This window comes from Oncorhynchus gorbuscha, linkage group LG14, assembly GCF_021184085.1.
Source record: "Oncorhynchus gorbuscha isolate QuinsamMale2020 ecotype Even-year linkage group LG14, OgorEven_v1.0, whole genome shotgun sequence".
NCBI classification, from domain to species: domain Eukaryota; kingdom Metazoa; phylum Chordata; class Actinopteri; order Salmoniformes; family Salmonidae; genus Oncorhynchus; species Oncorhynchus gorbuscha.
Window position 1 is genome coordinate 28,225,412 of NC_060186.1, and position 26,456 is coordinate 28,251,867.

General features: G+C 43.5%; 1 protein-coding gene across 7 annotated transcripts in view; it reads right to left on the reverse strand.

The window, feature by feature from the left end:
- LOC123994742 (lysine-specific demethylase 5A-like) overlaps positions 1 to 26,456 on the reverse strand; it is a 47,762-nt gene that overhangs the window by 1,946 nt on the left and 19,360 nt on the right. For 4 of the 7 annotated variants that reach the window (XM_046297694.1, XM_046297693.1, XM_046297691.1 and 1 more), the window contains exons 12-28: positions 21,542 to 21,704; positions 16,916 to 17,035; positions 15,680 to 15,874; positions 15,225 to 15,406; positions 13,283 to 13,407; positions 12,981 to 13,131; positions 12,560 to 12,680; positions 12,210 to 12,386; positions 11,907 to 12,085; positions 11,423 to 11,579; positions 9,244 to 9,423; positions 7,346 to 7,912; positions 6,974 to 7,132; positions 4,703 to 4,831; positions 4,203 to 4,347; positions 3,512 to 3,732; positions 1,631 to 2,086 (exon numbers count right to left, since the gene is read on the reverse strand). In XM_046297694.1, coding sequence (XP_046153650.1) covers positions 1,631 to 2,086; positions 3,512 to 3,732; positions 4,203 to 4,347; positions 4,703 to 4,831; positions 6,974 to 7,132; positions 7,346 to 7,912; positions 9,244 to 9,423; positions 11,423 to 11,579; positions 11,907 to 12,085; positions 12,210 to 12,386; positions 12,560 to 12,680; positions 12,981 to 13,131; positions 13,283 to 13,407; positions 15,225 to 15,406; positions 15,680 to 15,874; positions 16,916 to 17,035; positions 21,542 to 21,704 — 3,427 coding nt within the window. The remainder of the gene's footprint in view (positions 1 to 1,630; positions 2,087 to 3,511; positions 3,733 to 4,202; positions 4,348 to 4,702; positions 4,832 to 6,973; positions 7,133 to 7,345; positions 7,913 to 9,243; positions 9,424 to 11,422; positions 11,580 to 11,906; positions 12,086 to 12,209; positions 12,387 to 12,559; positions 12,681 to 12,980; positions 13,132 to 13,282; positions 13,408 to 15,224; positions 15,407 to 15,679; positions 15,875 to 16,915; positions 17,036 to 21,541; positions 21,705 to 26,456) is intronic. The other 3 variants (XM_046297696.1, XM_046297692.1, XM_046297695.1) reach the window with 3 other exon arrangements.

The window sequence follows — 26,456 nt, forward strand, 5'->3', positions numbered from 1 at the left end:
TCTCTTTAAGGTGTTCCAGTGCTGTTATCAACTGTTGATATTCAATTGTTCCATGATGCTCACTTCCAAAGATTTTTGCTTCACAGTGTCAAATATTAACTCGTAATACTTAGCACTTCATCATAGTCAGCAAACAAAAATCCAAAGTGAGACATTCAGTTTTCGTTCTGAAGAGCTAATATCATTAAACCTCTTAAAAAGGAAAGTATTCAAACCTCCCACTACTGCTTGTAAAGGTGATTGTGACATACTAAGAGAGGAGATTGGTGTGAAACAGTTCATGAAACATCTTATTCGCATAAATGTCCAGTGACTTATTTGTAAAAACAGTTAGTGTCCCAAAATGATGGATGAATTGTAGAATGAAATGTTGATCCGCTCCTCCGCTCTCTCCACTGGCTTCCAGTTGAAGCTCGCATCCGCTACAAGACCATGGTGCTTGCCTACGGAGCTGTGAGGGGAACGGCACCTCAGTACCTCCAGGCTCTGATCAGGCCCTACACCCAAATAAGGGCACTGCGTTCATCCACCTCTGGCCTGCTCGCCTCCCTACCACTGAGGAAGTACAGTTCCCGCTCAGCTCAGTCAAAACTGTTCGCTGCTCTGGCTCCCCAATGGTGGAACAAACTCCCTCACGACGCCAGGACAGCGGAGTCAATCACCACCTTCCGGAGACACCTGAAACCCCACCTCTTTAAGGAATACCTAGGATAGGATAAAGTAATCCTTCTCACCCCCCTTAAAATATTTAGATGCACTATTGTAAAGTGGTTGTTCCACTGGATGTCATAAGGTGAATGCACCAATTTGTAAGTCGCTCTGGATAAGAGCGTCTGCTAAATGACTTAAATGTAAATGTTAATAAATTATATACAAACTAATTGAAAACATTATATTAATAAAAATGCCAAAATGTCTAAGAATAGGAGCTACTCCTTAGTAAAGACACTAAGATCTAGGTCCTAAAATCCATTGACTGAATTTTACGGACGCATCTCTACTTGTACTTGGGTCAAAAACGGACTCGTGTTTTTGATAGGACATGCCCTCGCAGGCCACACACTGAACCCATCTCAGGCTCTCACTGACCTCTTTTGCACCCTGCTAACCAATAAACCCTCACACCTATCAATCATCTATGGAAATCATGTCAGAACGATTCTGAGTCGCTACATCCTCTCTCAAATGAGCCCCTCTCCCCTGGTCCAAAAATGCTCCTTAGGTCTGACAACAACTGCAGAAGATGCACTGCCCTCTGCTGGCAAAAGTAAGGTCTCAGTCAGTCGGTCTGGATGGGACATTTGAATATCAGGGCAGAAGTCAATCCCTAGGCTGAGGTTGTACCCATAGACACAATAATAGCCCCACCTAGATGTTTTGACCATATTCCTTACACCCCTCCAGTTATTTTGAAATCTGCTTTAAGTAGTGTATATTGGAGATCAGGGTTGATACACACACACACACACACACACACACACACACACACACACACACACACACACACACACACACACACACACACACACACACACACACACACACACACACACACACACACACACACACACACACACACACACACACACACACACAATAGCTGTGTATATGCTTCTCGTGTCGCTCTCACCTTGTCCTTGCAGGGTCTCATACAGTTCTTGGATGCACAGACAGCGTTCTCATCATTGGAGTCCTCAGCTCCGGACCAGTCGTATTTTGACGGTATATCCAGGATCTTCTTCTCTTTCCTTTTTTCCAGTCCCTCCCTGACAGCCTCAGCCTTGATCACAGCTTTCTCCTTCCTCTTCCTCTCCTTCTCCTCTTTAGCCAGGCGCTTGGCCAGCTGTTTCAGTTCACGGTTCTTATCCGGGTTCAGCTTCAGCTTCTTCTTCTTGGGTTTCCCCAGTGGGTCTAAGAGGCTCCGTTTCGGATCCTTTGAGGACTTGGGGGACCGCATCATGTCTCCAACCCCAGAGACAGCTGCCATGAGAAGCTGGTGCTCCGCCCTCTCCAACTTCCTCTTCCTCTTCTTCTCAGAGTCCTTCATCTTGATCTTCACCGGCTTCTCAAACTGAGAATCCTCATGCTGGGAAGGGAAGACAGGAAAGAGGGATGAACAAAATTTCTCAATCAATAATCTCTACTGAAAGTGCTTTTAAGTCCATTAAATAGACTTAATCAGGAACCAGGAAATAAGCCTTGATATCACCCATGTTCAGCTCAGATTCTAACATGTGTTTTCAGCCAGTGACTGTTTTCTTTACTGGAGCTGCCCTCTTGGACAGGTCTACCTTGACCTCAATGGCTCAACCTGGTTAAATAAAATAACATGCACTGAACAAAAATATAAAACACAACATGCAACAATTTCAAAGATTTTACTGAGTTACAGTTCATATAAGGAAATCAGTCAATTGAAATAAATTCATTAGGCCCTAATCTATGGATTTCACATGCCTGGGAATACAGATATGCGTGTTGGTCACAGATACTTAAAACAATAGGTAGGGGGGTGGATCATAAAACCAGTCAGTATCTGGTGTGACCATTTGCCTCATTCAGCGTGACACATCTTCGCATAGTGTTGATCAGGCTGTTGATTGTGGAATGTTGTCCCACTCCTCTGCAACGACTGTGCAAAGTTGCTGGACATTGTCAGGAACTGGAACACGCAGTTGTACAAGTCGATCCAGTGCATTCCAAACATGCTCAATGGGTGACTGGTGTCTGGTGAGTATGCAGGCCACGGAAAAACAGACATTTTCAGCTTCTAGGATTTTTGTACAAATCCTTGTGACATTAGGTTTTCGTGGCGGATGAACGGCACGACAATGGGCTTTAAGGATCTCGTTATGGTATCTCTGTTCATTCAAATTGAGATTGATAAATGCAATTGCGTTCATTAGCCGTAGCTTATGCCTGCCTATAACATATCCCCATAGCCACCATGGGGCACTCTGTTCACAACGTTGACAAAAGCAAACCGCTCGCCCACACAACTTCATTCATGCTGTCTGCCATCTGCCCGGTACAGCTGAAACCGGGATTCACCAATGAAGAGCACATTTCTCTAGCATGCCAGTGGCCATCGAAGGTGAGGATTTTCCCACTGAAGTCAGTTATGCCGCCAAACTGGAGTCAGGACGACAAGCACGAAGATGAGCTTCACTGAGACAGTTTCTGACCGTTTGTGCAGAAATTATTAAGTTGTTTGGTTGTGGTAAAGAAATTAACATTCAATTCTCTGGCAACAGCTCTGGTGGACAGTCCTGCAGACAGCATGCCAATTGCACGCTACCTCAAAACTTTAGACATCTGTCGCATTGTGTTATGTGACAAAACAATACATTATAGAGTGGCCTTTTATTGTCCCCAGCACTAGGTGCACCTGTGTAATGATCATGCTTTTTATATCAGCTTCTTGATATGTCACACCTGTCACTTCACATGTTGCGTTCATATTTTTGTTCTGTATAAAAAATAAGTGTATAAATCAGTGCCTCTCTCCTACCTCCATGACCTGTAAGAACCTCTCCTCAGAGGGAGGGTGTGTGGCCTCCAGGATCCTCCAGATGTGCTGGGTCTCATCAAGGGACACCTCCAGCAGGTCCCCCACCATCATCAGCTCCTCCAGCTGGGCCTTGGCCGGGGAGGACAGATCCAGCACAGGGGGCTCGAGGGAGCGGGGCACCAGGGGCGTCTTCCTGGGCTGCTTCCTGGGGGTGCTCTGGTCTGGAGGGTAGAGAGAGGGTGAGAAGGAGTCATCAATCAACCAATGGAAAACACACATTTACCCTTTCAATATCTACAACATTTACATGTATAGTTTAAGGTTAAGTACCTTGAGATTCTCGTTTCTAAATAAAGGTCCCAAAGACAATACACATAAGGAAAGGAAACAATACTCCAAAACAAAATTAATGGATGACACATTTATAAGTTACTACTTTATTTTTGGGGCTCCCGAGTGGCGCAGCGGTCTAAGGTACTGTATCTCAGTGCTAGAGACGGCACTACAAACACTAGGGTTAGAATCCAGGCTGTATCACAACCCGGCTGTGAGTCCCATAGGGTGGCGCACAATTGGCCCAGCGTCGTCCGGGTTTGGCCGGTGTAGGCCGTCATTGTAAATAAGAATATGTTCTTTTAAAAAAACTAAGCAAGTCAGTTAAGTATGACAGATTTGAGTAGCCATGTCTTACTCTGAGGGCAGGACTTGGAGGCAGAGGAGTAGGCGTGTTCAGCACAGAAAGATGGTGTGGTGGGCCACATGTGACTGACTACTTCCTCCGACTTGACGGGGATCTCCTCATCACAAAACAGGTATGGCTTCACCTCACCTGGGTCCTGACACACACACACACACACACACACACACACACACACACACACACACACACACACACACACACACACACACACACACACACACACACACACACACACAGTGCAAGAAAGTGGGGCAGGTAAAGACACAATGCTAGAAAAGCAGGGTTTGCTAAGTGCTGTGTCTTGCTTGAGATAAATTGAACAGTAATGTTTTACTAGCTTCGTTACCACTGTCTAAAACATTGCCTATAGAAAACTAGCATCTATATAGTTGTATATGGTTTTATTTTAATTGATTCAACAGGTATTTTTTGATATTTAAATAAATACTCTTGACGTTTGAAAAAACGCTCCATAGGCCACACCACAGTACCTTCATGTCGTAGCCATATGTTTCCCTGATGTCCTCGTCTGAGTCGGTCTCCTCGTCATCGTAGTCGACAGACTGGCGTGGCGAAGCTGCCCTGCTGAACCCTGCCTGCTGGAATGTCTGGATGTGACCCTACGGAGAGAACAGATCTCACAGTCATTCTGTTACTTCTCATCAGTAGTAATATCATCACTGTCATGAAGATGCCTGTATATGAACCCCCTATAAATAGCGTTACGCCTTTTCGCTCCACTCTACAGAATGGAAAGCCCTTGGAAAGCCCTTTTGTTACCATAGAGAAAGTATGGTAACATCAAAAGTTTGGGGAATGGAACAATAATTCCCTTTCTCAACCAGTTGAAAGTGTCCGTTGGTACTTAAAGAATATGATGTCAGATAAGTTGTTGTCTGGGACATTATTACTGATGATAGGATGACAAACTATCTTGGAAAGTCTACACATTCCAGTTATCAGATGCACATGGAATTGTGCAATTCAAACGTTTAAATATAAAACTATTTGTAAACTTCTAAATGAGAGAATTGTTTTCATAAGTAAACTTATGCTCCCTCAGTGGCCACGCCCAAGTGAACAGACATTGGTTGAGAACTACGAAACGCCCTTCTCTCCCCCACTACAATAGTCCGTTGACTGATGTAAACCTCAGTTCCCGATGACGTGAGGACTGGTGTCCGTACGTTTAAAGGGGCTAATTTTAACTACACCCTAACAAAATTAACATTTAGTTCCACAAATGTTAGGACTGCTGTCATAACGTTTAAAAGGGAGAACTTCAACATGGAGGTGACGATCACCACGCTGGAATGGTGAATTTCGACTAGACCAGCCAAAATATAGCACAAGCTGAATATGACAACTTGGTATGAACTTTGAACTATTATTCACTAAAAAGAAGTGATACCTCCTAGACGATGAATCTCCTAAGAACAACAGGGTACTTTATACGTATCCGCTCTACAACACTACGACCAAAAAGATGCTTCAAAAAAGGACAATGGTGATCTCTGCTGGGAAAACCAGTCTTCAATCTTCGACCCATCTATCGAAGTGCAGCTCAAGAGTAAATATATATCTTGCATTTTCCTTTTCCGAAAGGGCGGTTGTTAGAATGTATAATATTCTGTATTTACGGTAGCATAGCGTCTCAAGGTCCGATAGAGACCCAATCCCTTTGTCCCTCAGTCTTCCCGCTCTTTCATTCAAACCCAACCCCCTTCCTTTGTGTAACCAGCCGTCACATCGGGTTAGCCCACTAGGGGCTTTTCATGATATGATTAGTAATCGATGTATGATCTATACACACACACGATTATTTAGGTGTTTGGTAAACAAATAATTATGCCAATTTGTGTATTTAATTTTTTTATTTTACCTTTATTTAACTAGGCAAGTCAGTTAAGAACAAATTCTTATTTTAAATGACAGCCTAGGAACAGTGGGTTAACTGCCTGTTCAGGGGCAGAACGACAGATTTGTACCTTGTCAGCTCGGGGATTTGAACTTGCAGCCTTCCGATTATGCCCCAGGGCGTATTGCTGATTCAACTAGGGTTCATGCAGATAACGAAGTACTTACGACAATCAGAATGAGACCGATCGAGGTGACGATTAATAATTGACTGCTATTGATATAAAAGATCTTATATAATAATATAATATAATAATAATATATGCCATTTAGTGGACGCTTTTATCCAAAGCGACTTACAGTCATGTGTGCATACATTCTACGTATGGGTGGTCCCGGGAATCGAACCCACTACCCTGGCGTTACAAGCGCCATGCTCTACCAACTGAGCTACAGAAGGACCACACAATCTTTAAGAGACTGGAATCAGGACATAACAGCTCTATATAAATGAATGCTTCCGTGGTGCCCCAGGTTATTAATGGTTTAATTGTTGCATGGTTTAATTCAATCACGTAAAATTAAACGTTAGGTAATCAATTTGATAACATAGCATGTCATAATTTAATCATAGTCAGAGACACGACACTACCGTGGAACCAATCTTTCTGTTTTTCTCTCTAATGCACTGAACAAACAAGGAAGAGGGGACATTAAAAAAAAACACTTCCGTCTGTTCATCTCTTGACTTACCTTATCCCAGAGCACCTTGTTTAGAGGAATGACTGATCATGAGATCCATATAGAGTTAACAGACAACTTTTTTTTACACTGGACGCCATGTTAGCGTCTCCAAACTCACTATACTTGGCTCCGAGTACCATACGGCACCATTAATCTCCTACCTGCAGGTCAGGGTTTGCGGCAGCCTTCTGCAGCTCAGCATTGATAATCTTTTCGGTCTTCTCCCGGGCAGCCTGTTCTACCATCCTCTGACTGAGCACCGACAGCTTGGCCAGGGCCGAGGACAGCTCGTCTGTAGCCAGGGCCTGCCTGGCGCGGTCCTGCAAGTAGAGAGGATTTACATTAATCAATTCCATTAATGAACAGAGATAAGAGTTTAAATAAAGAACATTTAGTTTGATTCAGAATGTGTGGCTTTTCACCCTTTCACATATACTTCTTACAAAGTTTTGCAGGTAAAACTCCTACCAAACTTTGATTAAATCAACCATAAAATAACTGATTCTGAAAACAGGTGTTGAACTCATCCCTACCTGCCAGCCCATGGCCCTCTCCGTCAGGCACTGTAGGGCCTCTCCCTCAGGCAGACGCACCGGCAGCTTCTGGAGGGACACCAGTAGGGACAGGATAGTCTCCAGACGCGGGCGACGCGAGCGCTGGCACAATGGGCACAGGAACTTTGCCTCCTTGCAGTTGCTCTGCCAACCGGCTGTGCCCAGGAGCTTCTTCTGAGAGCCCGTTTTCGGTAACGGCACGCAGGCTCCGTGGAACCAGTCCTTGCACAGTTCACACTGCAACATAAACCCGCTGGCGGTCTTACGACACAGACAGAACTTTACCTCCTCGATACGGTCAGACATGGCCATCTTAGCCAGGTTGGCAGCTCGGAGGGAGTGGATGGCCTCAACCTCTTTCTGCTCCTTGGATTTGAATGCCGCTACAACGGTGGCCGGGTCGCAGGCGTCTTCGTAACTCTCATCCAGGTCACTGAGACCCTCCAGGTCGAGACCTCCTCTCTCCTTCTCAAGGAGCTCCTTGACTCGTTTGCGTTTGCCCTTGCTGTTGCCGTAGATACCAATATCCACACGTGGACTGAGGACCTAAGAAAACACACAAGAATAGAGATTAGCAAAGACGCCATCTAACTACCAGCCCTATGATAATATTGGTCCTATTCCCAACTACCTACAGTATAGACAGAACAACAATTTGCAAATGTTCATTCACCAACTTCTGCACCATTCTACATAGCTTAACCTTTTGCGTGTAGGGGGCAGTATCTTTGTTTTTGGCTAAAAAGAACGTACCCATTTAAAACTGCCTATTTCTCAGTCCCAGAAACTAGAATATGCATATAATTGTCAAGATTAGGATAGAAAACACTAAAGTTACCAAAACTGTCAAAATATTGTCTGTGAGTTTAACAGAACTGATATTGCAGGCGAAAACCTGAGGAAAATCCGATCAGGAAGTACCTCTTATTTTTAAACCTCTGTTCCTATGCATGCCTATCCTCCATTTAAAGGGATATCAACCAGATTCATTTTTCTACAGCTTCCCTAAGGTGTCAGTCTTTAGACATAGTTTCAGGCTTTTATTTTGAAAAATGAGCGAGAAAGATCACACTGCATAAGTGGATAGGTGGGGGCTCTCAGAGTGAGTTTTGCGCAACAGAGTAAAGCGGCCATTTGTTTCTCCCGGTCCTATTGAAAAACCTACACTCTCGGTTGATATATTATCAAATATATATTTTAAAAACAACCTGAGGATTGATTATAAAAAACATTTGACATGTTTCTGTGGACATTATTTGGAATTTGTCTGCGTTGTCGTGACCGCTCTTTCCTGTGGATTTCTGAACATAACGCGACAAACCAACTGAGGTATTTTGGATAAAAAAATTATCTTTATGGAACAAAAGGAACATTTGTGTGTAACTGGGAGTCTCATTAGTGAAAACATCCGAAGATCAAAAGGTAAACGATTAATTTGATTGCTTTTCGTGACCAAGCTACCTGATGCTAAGTGTAATTAATGTTTTGTCATGCGATCAATAAATTTACATAAACGCTTGGATTGCATACGCTGTAAAGCATAATATCAAAATCTGAGGACAGGTGGATTAACAAAAGGCAAAGCTGTGTTTTGCAATATTGCACTTGTGATTTCATGAATATCAATATTTTTTTGTAATATTATTTGACTGTGGCGCTATGCTATTCAGCGGTTTCTGATGACAATTATCCCGCTTAAGGGATGGGTAGAGTCAAGAAGTTAAGCAAATATCTCATATTGCACTCTAGGGTCAGCATAGTCTGAAAAGGGCTGCTTGGTTGGGGAAAAAAATATTTCAAACTACCATCTCAGCAACATACTTATCTATGCCTTCTCAGTGCATAGGTACAGCCCAACCCAGGGTATTATGACTTACCTGTAGCAGGGTGTAGGTGGAGTTCTTCTTGAGGAAGGTGCGTGCAGTCCTCTCCCTCCAAGCGCGGGCCGAGGCCACCTGGGATTCGACCTGGGGCAGGGGATCCAGCCGGACGGGGATGGAGCGACCCCTTGCCAGCAGGCTCTCCAGCTGCTCCAGGTACGCATAGTTACTGCCACTCTGGAGGGAGTGAAACACACAGGGGAAACATAGGGGGAAATTAATCATGTTGATTAAAAAAAATTGATGCATCGCACAGTATCACCCTTCCCATTCATCATTCATGTTCTGATAAGATAAATTACAAACTTATCTGGTAACAACAACCATGTTTCCATCCAACTATTTATATGCAGTAAAGTTCGTCGGATAAAAAAAATCTAATAATCATGACAGGCCAGATGGAAACAGTATAAATCGCCAGTAAACTTCTCAAATTTCGACAGAAAAAAAATACAGGGGATAATTGTTTTGTCGGTGAAATAGATAAATAGGACCATGCTTGGATGCGGATTTGTTGATGGTGTTACCATCATGTTGCAGTAAATAATATGGTTGTGTAGTCCTCCCAGTATGTCTTGGAAAAGCATTACAGTACAGTTTATTAGGCTACAGACTACATAAATTATGAACTTCACAGAGTGGTGAAAGTGCACAGTGATGAGGAGCTTGTTGCTTCTTCCCAATATATATTGAGGGTCTTAATTTTATGCTGGGGACATGATGATCGGTGCTTGGCTGTCAAATAAAATGATCTTGCTCTTATCCATAATCTCATCATGAAGCCTACCCTCTACTTTTTATATGTGAGCTGTTTACTAGAGCACAAGTGCCAAGACCAGATTGGGCACATTTGTTGTTTATCGTAGACTTTGAGGCAAAACCATCGACAGAGTTAAAAAACGGGATGGAAACACATAGTGGGGCAAAAATTATTTAGTCAGCCACCAATTGTGCAAGTTCTCCCACTTAAAAAGATGAGAGGCCTGTAATATTCATAGGTACACTTCAATTATGACACACAAAATGAGAAAAAAAATCCAGAAAATCACATTGTAGGATCTTTAATGAATTTAATTGCAAATTATGGTGGAAAATAAGTATTTGGTCAATAACAAAAGTTTCTCTATACTTTGTTATATACCCTTTGTTGCCAATGACAGAGGTCAAACATTTTCTTTACGTCTTCACAAGGTTTTCACACCGTTGCTGGTATTTTGGCCCATTCCTCGAAGATCTCCTCGAGAGCAGTGAAAACCTTGTGAAGAGGTAAGAAAACGTTTGACCTTTGGCCGCCTTTCCTTCCAGTTCTCTGCTGCCAATGACTGAAACGAATTGCAAAAATCACCGAAGTTGGAAACTTCTATCTCCCTCACTAACTTTAAGCATCAGCTAGCTGTACACAGCCCATGTGTACATAGCCCATCCAACTACCTACCTCATCCCCAGATTGTTTTTATTTACTTTTTTCTCTTTTGCACACCAATATCTCTACTTGCACATCATCTGCACATCTATCACTCCAGTGTTAATTTGCTAAATTGTAATTACTTTGCGACTACGGCCTATTTATTGCCTAACCTCCTTACACAATTTGCACACACTGATTTTTTCTATTGTGTTATTGACTGTACGTATGTTTATTCCATTTGTAACTGTGTTGTTGTTTGTGTCGCACTACTTTGCTTTATCTTGGCCAGGTTGCAGTTGTAAATGAGAACTTGTTCTCAACTGGTCTACCTGGTGAAATAAATAAATAAAAAATAACCCGTAGGAAACAACGTATAGCTGGCAACCAAACCCAGACGCTATAGCGTGATGGGACAAGGAAATCTCGGGCGGCCAAATCCTCCCCTAACGACGCTGGGCCAATTGTGCGCCACCTCATTGTTCTCCCGGTCACGGCCGGCTGTGACACAGCCTGGGATCGAACCCAGGGCTGAAGTGACACCGCAAGCACTACAATGCAGTTCCTTAGACCGCTGCGCCACTCGCTTAAAAATCTTTCGACAAATTGATGGAAACCTAGCTAACGTAAGCTTTTAACAAATGAGCAAGCCGTTCCATTGCGTATAAACAGAGCAGAGCGCATCACATACAAATATTTAGAGATGCCTGCCTATACTGTAGCTACATCTGTATCACATCACAAATTGAATCTATACTCATCAGTAATTACCGTGTGACGCGACACTACCTGAATAGCATCCACCTTGGCACTCCACTCCTTGGCCTTGTGCAGAGCCTCTCGGAGGGCCAGGACATTGGGCAGGTAGGCCGGTATGTTCCTGGCCTCTATCACAATGTTCTCTAGGGTTAGCATGCTGTGCCGAGGCCTGGGGGAGGAGAGACAAGAAATAATGGATTTAGATAAATTAATCTCACAGGCATCCTTTGATGCAATATGCTAAACAGGAATCGGGTCAAATTCAGAAGGGGTAAAACGTTTTGAAACAGAGGTAAACTACCTGAACTTGTCCAGTAAGACCAATTTGTTAAACATTTTTGCGAAGGTGTACACTATTGAACGCGACCCAAGCATATGACACCAAAGCTATAGGCAGGTGACTTAAGAACAGCATTATCATATTCGTATTTACCTGGCCTGTAAGGCAGATGAGAGAACTGTCCTATAGGTATGTAATGTGTATCTTCATCATTACCTGGCCTGTAGGCATGCACGGGCCTTGTCCTCCCATCTCTCTGACACAGTGAGTATCTCCTGCAACTCAGTCATGGCCTTCTCCACAGCATGGTGTGGTGCCAGCCCCACCCCAGAGTCTATCAGCCGCTTCATCAGCTCCAGGGTCACCCGATGGGGCTCTGCCAGCATCACACGCACCTAATCATAACAAAACGTTTCAATTGAATATTATTCCACTCCCAGAAAACAATTTTAGACTGCTGAAGAAACCACACAAACAAACTGAGGTAAAAAAAACTACAATAATATCATCAGTCATCACCTCATCCAGCCAGCGGGCCTGCTGCAGCTCCTGTTTGAGCCTGGGCAGCTCAGGTAGTTCCACATCCAGACCTCCACCCAGGTCTAGCAGGGCCTGCAGCTTGGAGGAGTCAGGCAGCTCGTCAGCCAGGGCTACCTGGGCTCTCTCATGGAAGTCCTCCACGTTCTCTAGTAACTCCTGGGGGAGGGAGGGATATGGTGTTATATACTAACAATCAAGGACTACTAATCAACAAATACGGGTTTGGGGACAGCTTCAGTGATGTAATACAAATAGAGTAGGATGTCAGAGGAGGAGAATTCCTGTACATCTCTTAATAATGGCCAGTGACTATTATGTTTGGGACTTACTTTGACCTGTCGAGCCTGTCCAATGACACAGGGCAGTTTGAACAGCTGCTCTACAAAGACCTTCAGCTCCTCCACTGTCAGCTTGTTACGAGTCCTGCTGCTCTCTGGACGCTGCCTGGTACTTGAATACAGAGAGATATACTTTGAGTTGATTTATTACTCACAGATAGGGGTATAAACGTTAAAATGGTCCTTGAGGTTATGTCCCGATGTGCGACCCTTCTCCCAAAGTGCGCACTAGCACACTCTCCCTCACAGATTCTTTGGTGTAAAAACAAAGGAGAATGCTTGCACCGATCCAATGTTTTTAAATCCATGGTGTGGAGTGTGCAAGTACACAATTCAGGAGAAGAGAACAGGGACATAAACTTCAGTGTGACATAACAGCGGCGTGTGTGTGTGTATCTTGTACTCTACGGACCTGTGTCTCTGCTTGCGGCTGAGCAGTAGCTGGGCCACAGAGGAGCAGGTTTCGGCCTCCTTCACCATTTCTCTCAGCCGACGGAACAGACTGTTCTCTGGGTACTTCCTGTCCTCTGCATCCTCCAGAAGAACCTTCAATTCTATCAGGTCTGACAAAGGGAGAGGAACAGAGACACAGACAGGAGAGCAAGAAAGATAAGAATAGAGGAGAGAGCAACATGAGGCATGGGGAATCGTAGTACAATTGTTCTAATATTGTGCAGAGTATTTCCGCCTTTACAGTATAGATAGTCCACCTACCTTTCTTGTTCTTGTGGTCAGCAGCTAAGGCCTCAGTGACCCGCTTGGCCCAGGTGTCATAGGACTGGGCTCTGGACTTCACCCCATACAACATGGAGGGAAACTCCTCCAGATCATAACGGTAGCTGGAATACAAAGAGACAGAGGAGCGTCAGTACCTATTTAATATTGATTGCGCTATGGGGTTAGTGACCCAGATTAAACCTATTCATAAATTAAAAAACTACTTTCAGTGGAGATTAGATTTATTCTGGGCCAGTGAAAATACATCTTGTTAGACTTCAGTGCAGCTTTTGACATTATCAATCATAGTCTGCTGCTGGAAAAACTTGTGTTATGGCTTTATACCCCCTGTTATAATGTGGATAAAGAGTTACTTGTCTAACAGAACACAGAGGGTGTTCTTTAATGGAAGCCTATCAAATATAATCCAGTTAGAATCAGGAATTCCCCAGGGTAGCCATTTAGGCACCTTGCTTTTTCAATTTTTACTAATGACATGCCACTGACTGAGTAAAGCCAGAGTTTCTATGTATGCGGATGACTCAACACTATACACATCAGCTACTACAGCAACTGAAATGACTGCAACACTCAACAAAGAGCTGCAGTTAGTTTCAGAGTGGGGGGCAAGGAATAAGTTAGTCCTAAATATTTCTAAAACTAAAAGTTCTGTATTTGGAACAAAACACTCACTAAACCATAAACCTCAAATAAATCATGTGGAAATTGAGCAAGTTGAGATGACTAAACTGCTTGGAGTAACACTAGATTGTAAACTGTCACGGTCAAAACATATTGATGCAGTTGCAGCTAAGATGGGGGGGAATTGTGTCTATAATAAAGCGATGCTCTGCCTTTCTTAACAACACTATCAACAAGGCAGGTCCTACAGGCCCTACTTTTGTCACACCTTGACTACTGTTCAGTCGTGTGGTCAGGTGCCACAAAAAAGGACTTAGGAAAATTGCAATTGGCTCAGAACAGGGCAGCATGACTGGCCCTTGGATGTACACAGAGAGCTAACAATAATATGCATGTCAACCTCTCCTGGCTGAGAGTGGAAGAGAGACATGCCACAAGAGGTCTCTTCACAGTCCCCAAGTCCAGAACAGAATATGGGAGGCACACAGTACTACAGAGCCATGACTACATGGAACTCTATTCCACATCAAGTAACTGTAAATTTAGATTGAATTTAGATTTAAAAAACAGAAGAATAAAAAAAGGAATTAAACAGCGGGGACTGTGAAGCAACACAAAATTGGCACAAACACACACAAACACGATAACATTAACATGGATTTAGTACTGTAGATATGTGGCAGTGGTAGAGTAGGGGCCTGAGGGCACACAATGTGCTGTGAAATCTATGAAAATATTGTAGCGTTTTAAAATTGTATAACCTGCCTTAATTTTGCTGGACCCCAGAAGAGTGGCTGGTGCTTTGGCAGGAACTAATGGGGATCCATAATAAACACAAATACATCCAAGTCCTCACTGATGCATTGACAGGTAAAACTACTGTCATTAATCAGTGGGCTCTTATGGGTGCTTCTGAGCAGTACAGAGTTCATAACTACTCTACTTCATTCATCCATCCATCCATTCCTTCTCACCAGATACACTTGTAACTCCCTTAAATTAATTTATTCACTCACTCAAAAACCAACCCACTCACCCACCCAAAAACCAACCCTCTCTCCGTAATAGAGCTGGGATGATAATAATTATCGACACCGACCATACCAATCACTTATCGTTCATTACGATAAGTAGCCTATATGTAAAGTTTGAAATTAAATAAGTTTGCTAATATGGGTGATTCTTAATAGGACAATTGATAGCTACAACCATTAAACTAGTAGTAGTACAACGGATAATAAAAACTGGCGCACATTCTTATGAACTTAGGTCCATATCACCCAGCCGTACTCCTTACCGTAGACACTTGTTTCCCAGGGGACAGTCACAGAGTTCCTTGGCGTGGTGCAGACAGACGAGACGCTCTGGGCTGCAGGGACACGTCAGAGCCGACAGGAAACATGTGGTCTTACACTTCTGACACTGACGCTCGTCATCAGGGACCAGCTCAAACACCTCCTGCTCCGAGGACAGCACACCCTGCAGTCACGGAGGGAAATCGCAAACATGAAAACAATCCACTTTAACTAGAGTGGGAGGACGAATGTGAAATTACATAATTGATTCACTTTTGGGGTGTTAATTTAAACATAACTTTGGGATTGTGTGATGTCAACATTGTTGTATCGTGTATCATCATAATGTATTCCCACGTAAACCCCGCTTGCATTACTTCACCCTCTCTGTCCATCCTGTAAAGTTTTCCGAAAGTTGTTTATATAGAAATCCCCATTGGGCCCTGTCCCTCCTCACCATCTCCTGCACGGACTTTCTGAGCCGTGTCTCTTCCTCCATCATCTCTCCCATCTCTCTGAAGACTGCAGCAGCCAGCTCCACATCCAGGCTCTCGGGGTCGGCAGCCATCTTGCACAGCAGCTCCTCGTGGGAGAAGACACAGTAGCGATGGAGCCGCCGGTAGTGGGCCACACACTGACGACCCATCGGGAGCTGGGAGGGAACAGGGACACAGAGAGAGAGAGAGAGAGAGAGAGAGAGAGAATGTCAAAGTCTTTCATCGATTCCTTGGATCTTTTCTCCTAGCCTCCTCAATATCAAGGAGAAGCAAAGAGAACATTGGAGGGGGAATATCTAAGATGATGGTGAAACTAAGACAGCATTGCGGCCAGTAAGAAGGGTATAAAATACTTGACTTAAAATAATTTAATTAAGCTCCCAACGTGGCTTGGGCGGTATACCGGGGTATTTGGAGAAAGCCACGTGATGGTTTTCCAATACCATCAATAGCATTGAAATTATTTGTTTTGTTTTTGTTGTTTTTTTAATTTAAAATTTTAAGCTACTTAAATAAATACCTGCAGTCAACTTGCGCAATATGTTAGGAGATAAAGATTAGTGAAATGGCAGAGCACAGTCACATAATTTCTCATTATGAAGCGTAAAGGTAGTCCCCAGTCACGTTGTGTTTGTTTGCCTTGTGAGTCACTGTTGTGCAGCATGCACCAGGTGATCTAGTTACAGCATAAAATTCACAACTTAATGTTTGCCAGCTAGATATCATAACTAAGTTAACTGTCTAGAATATGCTAAAAGCTCTTGCAGTTGTGCATATGGTTGGCTAATTTAGTAGCTAGTTCGCTAAGTGGTTAGCTTCTTGCGAAATCAAGCATTCACTTAGTAACAGCAGAGAATCCCCTCCTGGATCAAAAGCCTTACTGTCTAAAATTAGTTTTATTGCGCGCATCATTTTTGAGTTAAGTCAACAACTATAGAATATTTGCAATGCGCTCATTCGCATTCACTACAGGATTTTACATGTACTTGTTAGCATTGCTAACCTTCAGATTAAAGAGAATCAGTTGGGTTTGAAAACAGTCCTGGTATTACCGAATCTCCCAGTATGGCACAAGGTCGGTATGAAGACATGATAATCTGGATACAGCCCAAACCAACTTCCAATTTCAAAATTCCAATTCAATATTCAGGTAATATTTGTTAAAACACAAACACTTGTTAAAACTTTAAACCCACCCAGTCTGCGGTACAGAAGTTGACAGCCTCAGCAAAGTTGTATCCCTGGTTGAAGCCACTGTGGTAGGCTCTGGGAAAAGTCACCACAAATTCCCCTGCACACTGGTTGGTCCGGAAAACCTGAGTGGTATAAACACACACCAGTAAGACACAATGCAGACTTGATATCGTAAAAGCAGTGTTGGTAAAAGTACTCAATTGTCATATTTGAGCAAAAGTAAACATACAGTGGGGCAAAAAAGTATTTAGTCAGCCACCAATTGTGCAAGTTATCCCACTTAAAAAGATGAGGCCTGTAATTTTCATCATAGGTACACTTCAACCATGACAGACAAAATGAGAGAAAAGAAATCCAGAAAATCACATTGTAGGATTTTTAATGAATTTATTTGCAAATTATGGTGGAAAATAAATATTTGGTGAATAAAAGTTTCTCAATACTTTGTTATATACCCTTCGTTGGCAATGACAGAGGTCAAATGTTTTCTGTAAGTCTTCACAAGGTTTTCACACAATGTTGCTGGTATTTTGGCCCATTCCTCATGCAGAGCTCCTCTAGAGCAGTGATGTTTTGGGGCTGTTGCTGGGCAACACGGACTTTCAACTCCCTCCAAAGATTTTCTATGGGGTTGAGATCTGGAGACTGGCTAGGCCACTCCAGGACCTTGAAATGCTTCTTACGAAGCCACTCCGTTGCCCGGACGGTGTGTTTACATTTACATTTACATTTAAGTCATTTAGCAGACGCTCTTATCCAGAGCGACTTACAAATTGGTGCATTCACCTTATGACATCCAGTGGAACAGCCACTTTACAATAGTGCATCTACATATTTTAAGGGGGGGGTGAGAAGGATTACTTTATCCTATCCTAGGTATTCCTTAAAGAGGTGGGGTTTCAGGTGTCTCCGGAAGGTGGTGATTGATTCCGCTGTCCTGGCGTCGTGAGGGAGTTTGTTCCACCATTGGGGAGCCAGAGCAGCGAACAGTTTTGACTGGGCTGAGCGGGAACTGTACTTCCTCAGTGGTAGGGAGGCGAGCAGGCCAGAGGTGGATGAACGCAGTGCCCTTATTTGGGTGTAGGGCCTGATCAGAGCCTGGAGGTACTGAGGTGCCGTTCCCCTCACAGCTCCGTAGGCAAGCACCATGGTCTTGTAGCGGATGCGAGCTTCAACTGGAAGCCAGTGGAGAGAGTGGAGGAGCGGGGTGACGTGAGAGAACTTGGGAAGGTTGAACACCAGACGGGCTGCGGCGTTCTGGATGAGTTGTAGGGGTTTAATGGCACAGGCAGGGAGCCCAGCCAACAGCGAGTTGCAGTAATCCAGACGGGAGATGACAAGTGCCTGGATTAGGACCTGTGCCGCTTCCTGTGTGAGGCAGGGTCGTACTCTGCGGATGTTGTAGAGCATGAACCTACAGGAACGGGCCACCGCCTTGATGTTAGTTGAGAACGACAGGGTGTTGTCCAGGATCACGCCAAGGTTCTTAGCGCTCTGGGAGGAGGACACAATGGAGTTGTCAACCGTGATGGCGAGATCATGGAACGGGCAGTCCTTCCCCGGGAGGAAGAGCAGCTCCGTCTTGCCGAAGTTCAGCTTGAGGTGGTGATCCGTCATCCACACTGATATGTCTGCCAGACATGCAGAGATGCGATTCGCCACCTGGTCATCAGAAGGGGGAAAGGAGAAGATTAATTGTGTGTCGTCTGCATAGCAATGATAGGAGAGACCATGTGAGGTTATGACAGAGCCAAGTGACTTGGTGTATAGCGAGAATAGGAGAGGGCCTAGAACAGAGCCCTGGGGGACACCAGTGGTGAGAGCGCATGGTGAGGAGACAGATTCTCGCCACGCCACCTGGTAGGAGCGACCTGTCAGGTAGGACGCAATCCAAGCGTGGGCCACGCCGGAGATGCCCAACTCGGAGAGGGTGGAGAGGAGGATCTGATGGTTCACAGTATCGAAGGCAGCCGATAGGTCTAGAAGGATGAGAGCAGAGGAGAGAGAGTTAGCTTTAGCGGTGCGGAGCGCCTCCGTGATACAGAGAAGAGCAGTCTCAGTTGAATGACTAGTCTTGAAACCTGACTGATTTGTTTGAGATCATTATCATGCTGAAAGACCCAGCCACGTTTCATCTTCAATGCCCTTGCTGATGGAAGGAGGTTTTCACTAAAAATCTCACGATACATGGCCCCATTCATTCTTTCCTTTACACGGATCAGTTGTCCTGGTCCCTTTGCAGAGAAACAGCCCCAAAGGATGATGTTTCCACCCCCATGATTCACAGTAGGTATGGTGTTCTTTGGATGCAACTCAGCATTCTTTGTCCTCCAAAAACGACAAGTTGAATTTTTACCAAAAAGTTATATTATGGTTTCATCTGACCATATGACATTCTCCCAATCTTCTTCTGGATCATCCAAATACTCTCTAGCAAACGTCAGACGGGCCTGGACATGTTCTGGCTTAAGCAGGGGGACACATCTGGCACTGCAGGATTTGAGTCCCTGGCGGCGTAGTGTGTTACTGATGGTAGGCTTTGTTATTTTGGTCCCAGCTCTCTGCAGGTCATTCACTAATATAATAATATATGCCATTTAGCAGACGCTTTTATCCAAAGCGACTTACAGTCATGTGTGCATACATTCTACGTATGGGTGGTCCCGGGGATCGAACCCACTACCCTGGCGTTACAAGCGCCATGCTCTACCAACTGAGCTACAGAAGGACCACGACATATAACACTATATATAACAACATATCACTATATATAACAACACATCACTACATATAACAACATATAACAACACATCACTATATATAACAACACATCACTATATATAACAACATATAACAACACATCACTATATATAACAACACATCACTACATATAACAACACATCACTACATATAACAACATATAACAACACATCACTACATATAACAACACATCACTATATATAACACATCACTATATATAACAACACATCACTATATATAACAACATATAACAACATATAACAACACATCACTATATATAACAACATATCACTACATATAACAACACATCACTACATATAACAACATATAACAACACATCACTACATATAACAACACATCACTATATATAACACATCACTATATATAACAACATATAACAACACATCACTATATATAACAACACATCACTATATATAACAACATATAACACATCACTACATATAACAACACATCACTACATATAACAACACATCACTATATATAACAACACATCACTATATATAACAACACATCACTATATATAACAACATATAACAACATATAACAACACATCACTATATATAACAACACATCACTATATATAACACCCCCGTGTGGTTCTGGGATTATTGCTCACCGCTCTTGTGATCATTTTGACCCCACGAGGTGAGATCTTGCGTGGAGCCCCAGATTGAGGGAAATTATCAGTGGTCTTGTATGTCTTCCATTTCCTAATAATTGCTCCCACAGTTGATTTCTTCAAACCAAGCTGCTTACCTATTGCAGATTCAGTCTTCCCAGCCTGGTGCAGGTCTACAATTTTGTTTCTGGTGTCCTTTGACAGCTCTTTGGTCTTGGCCATAGTGGAGTTTGGAGTGTGACTGACTGACAGGTTGTGGACAGGTGTCTTTTATACTGATAACAAGTTCAAAAAGGTGCCATTAATACAGGTAACGAGTAGAGGACAGAGTAGCCTCTTAAAGAAGAAGTTACAGGTCTGGGAGAGCCAGAAATCTTGCTTATTTGTAAGTGACCAAATACTTATTTTCCACCATAATTTGCTAATAAATTCATTACAAATCCTACAATGTGATTTTCTGGATTTTTTTTCTCATTTTGTCTGTTATAGTTGAAGTGATGAAAATTACACACCTCTCATCTTTTTAAGTGGGAGAACTTGCACAATTGGTGGCTGACTAAATACTTTTTTGCCCCACTGTAGCTAATAGAAAATGACTCAAGTAAAAGTATTTGGTTTTTACATATACTTTTAGTTTTGATATTTGAGTAATTGAAAAATATTCTTAAGTATCTAGAGTTAAAGTAAAAGTATAAATAATTTAAAATGTCTTATATTAAGCAAAACAGATGGCACAGTCCTTGTTTTTTAAATTTATTTATGGCTAGCCAGGGGTACACTCCAAAACGCAGACATAATTTACAAAATTAAGCATTTGTGTTTAGTGAGTCAGCCAGATCAGAGACAGTAGGGATGTTCGCTTGATAAGTGAATGAGAACTGGACCATTTTCCTGTCCTGCTAAGCAAAAACGTAACAAGTACTTTTGGGTGTCAGGGAAAATGTACGGAGTAAAAAGTAAACCATTTTCAAAAGTAGTCCAAAATATGAAAAGTACAGATAACCCAAAAAAAAGACTTAAGTAGCACTATGAAGTATTTTTACTTAAGTACTTCACAATACTGCATAAAAAGGGGCAGTATGATTCAAGCATCCAGGATCAGATCCCCCACCCCTGTCCATATAAACATATTCATTGTGATTCAACTGGCAAAACTGTTCCTAGATTAACACTTGTACTCTGAATCACTTGATACATATGGCCACTGATGAAAACACACACTACATACAGGCACGCCGTGCTCCATGAGGACGTTGGGATTCATGATGGTGACAAGCTGGTGCAGCAGGTCAGGCTGAGAGTCAAACAGCTCTGGGGCCAGCTTCTTCATCACGGACTCCAGCTGCTCTGCCGCGTGGGCCGGGACACCATACCACGTCTTAGGCTCCCCCCTGGAGAGAGGCAGAGAGAAAGCATGAGAGGCAGAAAGAGCGCGAGATGCAGAGAGCGAGAGGGGCAGAGAGCAAGACACAACAAATCCAGAATTGATTCATTTCTTCAGAAACACATTGATCTGACTGTGATCTGACAATGGTGTCTGTGGTCTGACAGTGAATGCACTAATGGAGGAGGGGTCAATGTCAGTGATGGCAAAATCGACTACATTTGTCCCAAGAGCTGAGCAGTAAGTAAACCGACCTAGAGTCCCCTCTGATTCTACCATTAAACATGTACAGGCCTAAGGCTCGACAGAGATGCACTAACATTCTAGAGCAATATTGCCATAATTGGGTCCTGGCAGTACATTTCCAAAAAATGAAAATCATGATTTTCTAAAACAAAAAAACAGATGTCAGAAACACAAATATAACTTCACCCTGAACACTACCATAATTGAACACACTAAAAATTACACCAACCTTGGACTGACCATATCTGCATCGTGAAACTTTAATATGGCAGTGAATGCACTCAACAGCTTAATTAGAATTTGGCCATAATATTTGACAGTGTAATCCTATCAATAGCTCTTTACGGAAGTAAAGTTTGGGGGCCACTCAAACTGGAATTTAAAATGTGGGACAAACATCCAATTGAAGCCCTACATGCAGAATTATGTCAGAAAGATCTACAAGTCCCTAGAAATACACCAACTAATGCATGTAGGGCAGAATTGGGCCGCTTTCCAGTAGTAATGAAAATACAGAAAATAACATTACATTTTTGGCTACATCTAAATTTAAATTCGAATTCAAGTATGCAATTTTAAGAACTTAAAACCCAAGAGGTGAGCCCAGAAACGAGCCCTCTCAGTCAGCTGATGTTGGACCTAACCAAACAAGCTGACACCAGCAGTGCTTAAAAGAAAGAATTCCAATAAACAAAATCATGAACCAATCAAAGGACTCATATTTACAACAGTGGAAAAACGAAACAAATCCCAAAGCGTACTAAATTGCTATCTGACCCTAAACAGAGAATATGAATTGGCTGATTATCTCTACTTTGTCAGAGACACGAAGCAGAGACAGATCCTTACCAAGTACAGGCTGAGTAACCATCAACTGGCAATGGAAACTGGCAGATATAAAAAGATATGGCTACCCAAAGAGGAGCGTGTATGTGATAACTGCATGACAGGGGAGGTAGAGACAGAGATGCACTTTCTCCTTTACTGTGATAAATATTCCTCACAAAAAGGTTCATTATTCACAGAAATTGCGACATTTAATCCAAAATTTAACTTATTTAACCCAGAGGAAAAACTCAAAATACTCATGTACGAAGGAGCAATGGCTTCTCTTGCATTCAAATATGCATTTGCCTGCCATAGCCTGAGGGACACTGAATAATAACATCTGCATAGTAAACAGTAACTTACTTATCATTAGTATTATTGTTGTTTATCATTCCAAATAGTAGTGGTATGAGTGATGGTAATGATAGCAGTTTAGTGATGGTGGTGGTAGTAGTAGTAGTAGTAATGATGATGATAGTTGTAGTACTGATGTAATGGTGAAGATGACAGTTATTTAGTTATAGTTTCATTTTCCATGTTTAGCTTTTCATATTTATTACATTTCTACTATATTGTTATTTTTGTATTTCATTTTGTATTATTATTTGCTATTGTTTATAATTGTATTACAATGTATATTGTATAAGTTGTTGCTTTGGAAATAATGACAATGTTTTTCATGCAAATAAAGCACCTTGAATTTGAATGAGAGAGACAGACCGACCGACAGAGAGAGAGAGACCGACCGACAGAGAGAGAGAGACCGACCGACAGAGAGAGAGAGACCGACCGACAGAGAGAGAGAGACCGACCGACAGAGAGAGAGAGACCGACCGACAGAGAGACCGACCGACAGAGAGACCGACCGACAGAGAGACCGACCGACAGAGAGACAGACCGACAGAGAGACAGACCGACAGAGAGACAGACCGACAGAGAGACAGACCGACAGAGAGACAGACCGACAGAGAGACAGACCGACAGAGAGACAGACCGACAGAGAGACAGACCGACAGACCGACAGACCGACAGACCGACAGACCGACAGACCGACAGACCGACAGAGAGACAGACCGAGAGAGAGACAGACCGAGAGAGAGACAGACCGAGAGAGAGACAGACCGAGAGAGAGACAGACCGAGAGACAGACAGACCGAGAGAGAGACAGACAGACCGAGAGAGAGACAGACAGACCGAGAGAGAGACAGACAGACCGAGAGAGAGACAGACAGACCGAGAGAGAGACAGACAGACCGAGAGAGAGACAGACAGACCGAGAGAGAGACAGACAGACCGAGAGAGAGACAGACAGACCGAGAGAGAGACAGACAGACGAGAGAGAGACAGACAGACCGAGAGAGAGACAGACAGACCGAGAGAGAGACAGACAGACCGAGAGAGAGACAGACAGACCGAGAGAGAGACAGACAGACCGAGAGAGAGACAGACAGACCGAGAGAGAGACAGACAGACCGAGAGAGAGACAGACAGACCGAGAGAGAGACAGACAGACCGAGAGAGAGACAGACAGACCGAGAGAGAGACAGACAGACCGAGAGAGAGACAGACAGACCGAGAGAGAGACAGACAGACCGAGAGAGAGACAGACAGACCGAGAGAGAGACAGACAGACCGAGAGAGAGACAGACAGACCGAGAGAGAGACAGACAGACCGAGAGAGAGACAGACAGACCGAGAGAGAGACAGACAGACCGAGAGAGAGACAGACAGACCGAGAGAGAGACAGACAGACCGAGAGAGAGACAGACAGACCGAGAGAGAGACAGACAGACCGAGAGAGAGACAGACAGACCGAGAGAGAGACAGACAGACCGAGAGAGAGACAGACAGACCGAGAGAGAGACAGACAGACCGAGAGACAGAGACAGACAGACCGAGAGAGAGACAGACAGACCGAGAGAGAGACAGACAGACCGAGAGAGAGACAGACAGACCGAGAGAGAGACAGACAGACCGAGAGAGAGACAGACAGACCGAGAGAGAGACAGACAGACCGAGAGAGAGACAGACAGACCGAGAGAGAGACAGACAGACCGAGAGAGAGACAGACAGACCGAGAGAGAGACAGACAGACCGAGAGAGAGACAGACAGACCGAGAGAGAGACAGACAGACCGAGAGAGAGACAGACAGACCGAGAGAGAGACAGACAGACCGAGAGAGAGACAGACAGACCGAGAGAGAGACAGACAGACCGAGAGAGAGACAGACAGACCGAGAGAGAGACAGACAGACCGAGAGAGAGACAGACAGACCGAGAGAGAGACAGACAGACCGAGAGAGAGACAGACAGACCGAGAGAGAGACAGACAGACCGAGAGAGAGACAGACCGAGAGAGAGACAGACAGACCGAGAGAGAGACAGACCGAGAGAGAGACAGACCGAGAGAGAGACAGACCGAGAGAGAGACAGACCGAGAGAGAGACAGACCGAGAGAGAGACAGACCGAGAGAGAGACAGACCGAGAGAGAGACAGACCGAGAGAGAGACAGACCGAGAGAGAGACAGACCGAGAGAGAGACAGACCGAGAGACTTTATTTTTATTGAATTACTGACCAGGAGCTCTCAGAAACTTCAGGCCCTCAAATTTAGAAAAGCATGCAGACCTGATGGCATCCTAAATGAGATGCTCAAACTCACTAGCGCAAAATTTCAATTGGCTATATTAAAAAACTGTTTAATTTGATCCTGAGTGTAGCTTATTTCCCTGACATCTGGAATCAAGGACTCATAACCCCAATCTTTAAGAACGGAGACAAATTTGACCCTAACAATTACAGAGGCATTTGTGTGAACAGTAACCTGGGGAAGGTTTTCTGTAGTATTATAAAATGTAAGAGTTCTAGACTTCCTTAATAAGCACTATGTCTTGAGTAAAAGCCTAATTGGATTTATACCAAAACATCGCACGACTGATCATATTTACACCCTACACACCCTGATAGATAAACATGTCCACCAAAATATACGCTTGCTTTAACGACTTCCAAAAAACATTTGATTCTATTTGGCATACAGGACTGTTCTACAAAGTTATTGAAAGTGGTGTAGGGGGTAAAACATGACCTGACCCTTCGCCAGGGTTGCAATCTGAGCATTCTTCAATATTTACAATAACAAATGCTAGAAAAGGTCTCAGCCCCTGGTGTTAGTCTCCACAATTCAGAAGTTAAATGCCTACTCTTCGCAGATGACCTATACCTGCTGTCCCCCACAGCACATGGCCTACAGCAGAGCCTGGACCTGCTAGAGCAGAACTGCCAGACTTGGGCCCTGGCAGTAAACTCCAAAAAGACAAAAATAATGATTTTCCAGAGAAGATCCAGAGCCAGTCCTCAATTGGTACAAAATATTTAGAGTACTGCACACACTACAAAAACTTAGGTTTAAAAATAAGCTCAACTGGACATCTTAATGAAGCAGTGAATGAACTGAGAAAGCACACAGAGCATTCTACGCCATTAAAAAGCCAATTAAAATTGAAATACCTATTCAATTAGTTTTAGCAAAATTTTAATGTCATTGAACCAATTGCACTTTATGGCAGAGAGGTGTGGGGTCCACTTGCAAAACAAGATTTCATCAAATGGGACAAACACCCCATTGAAAACCTGCATGCAGAGTACTGTAAGATTCTACTACATGTCCAGAGGAAAACTACAA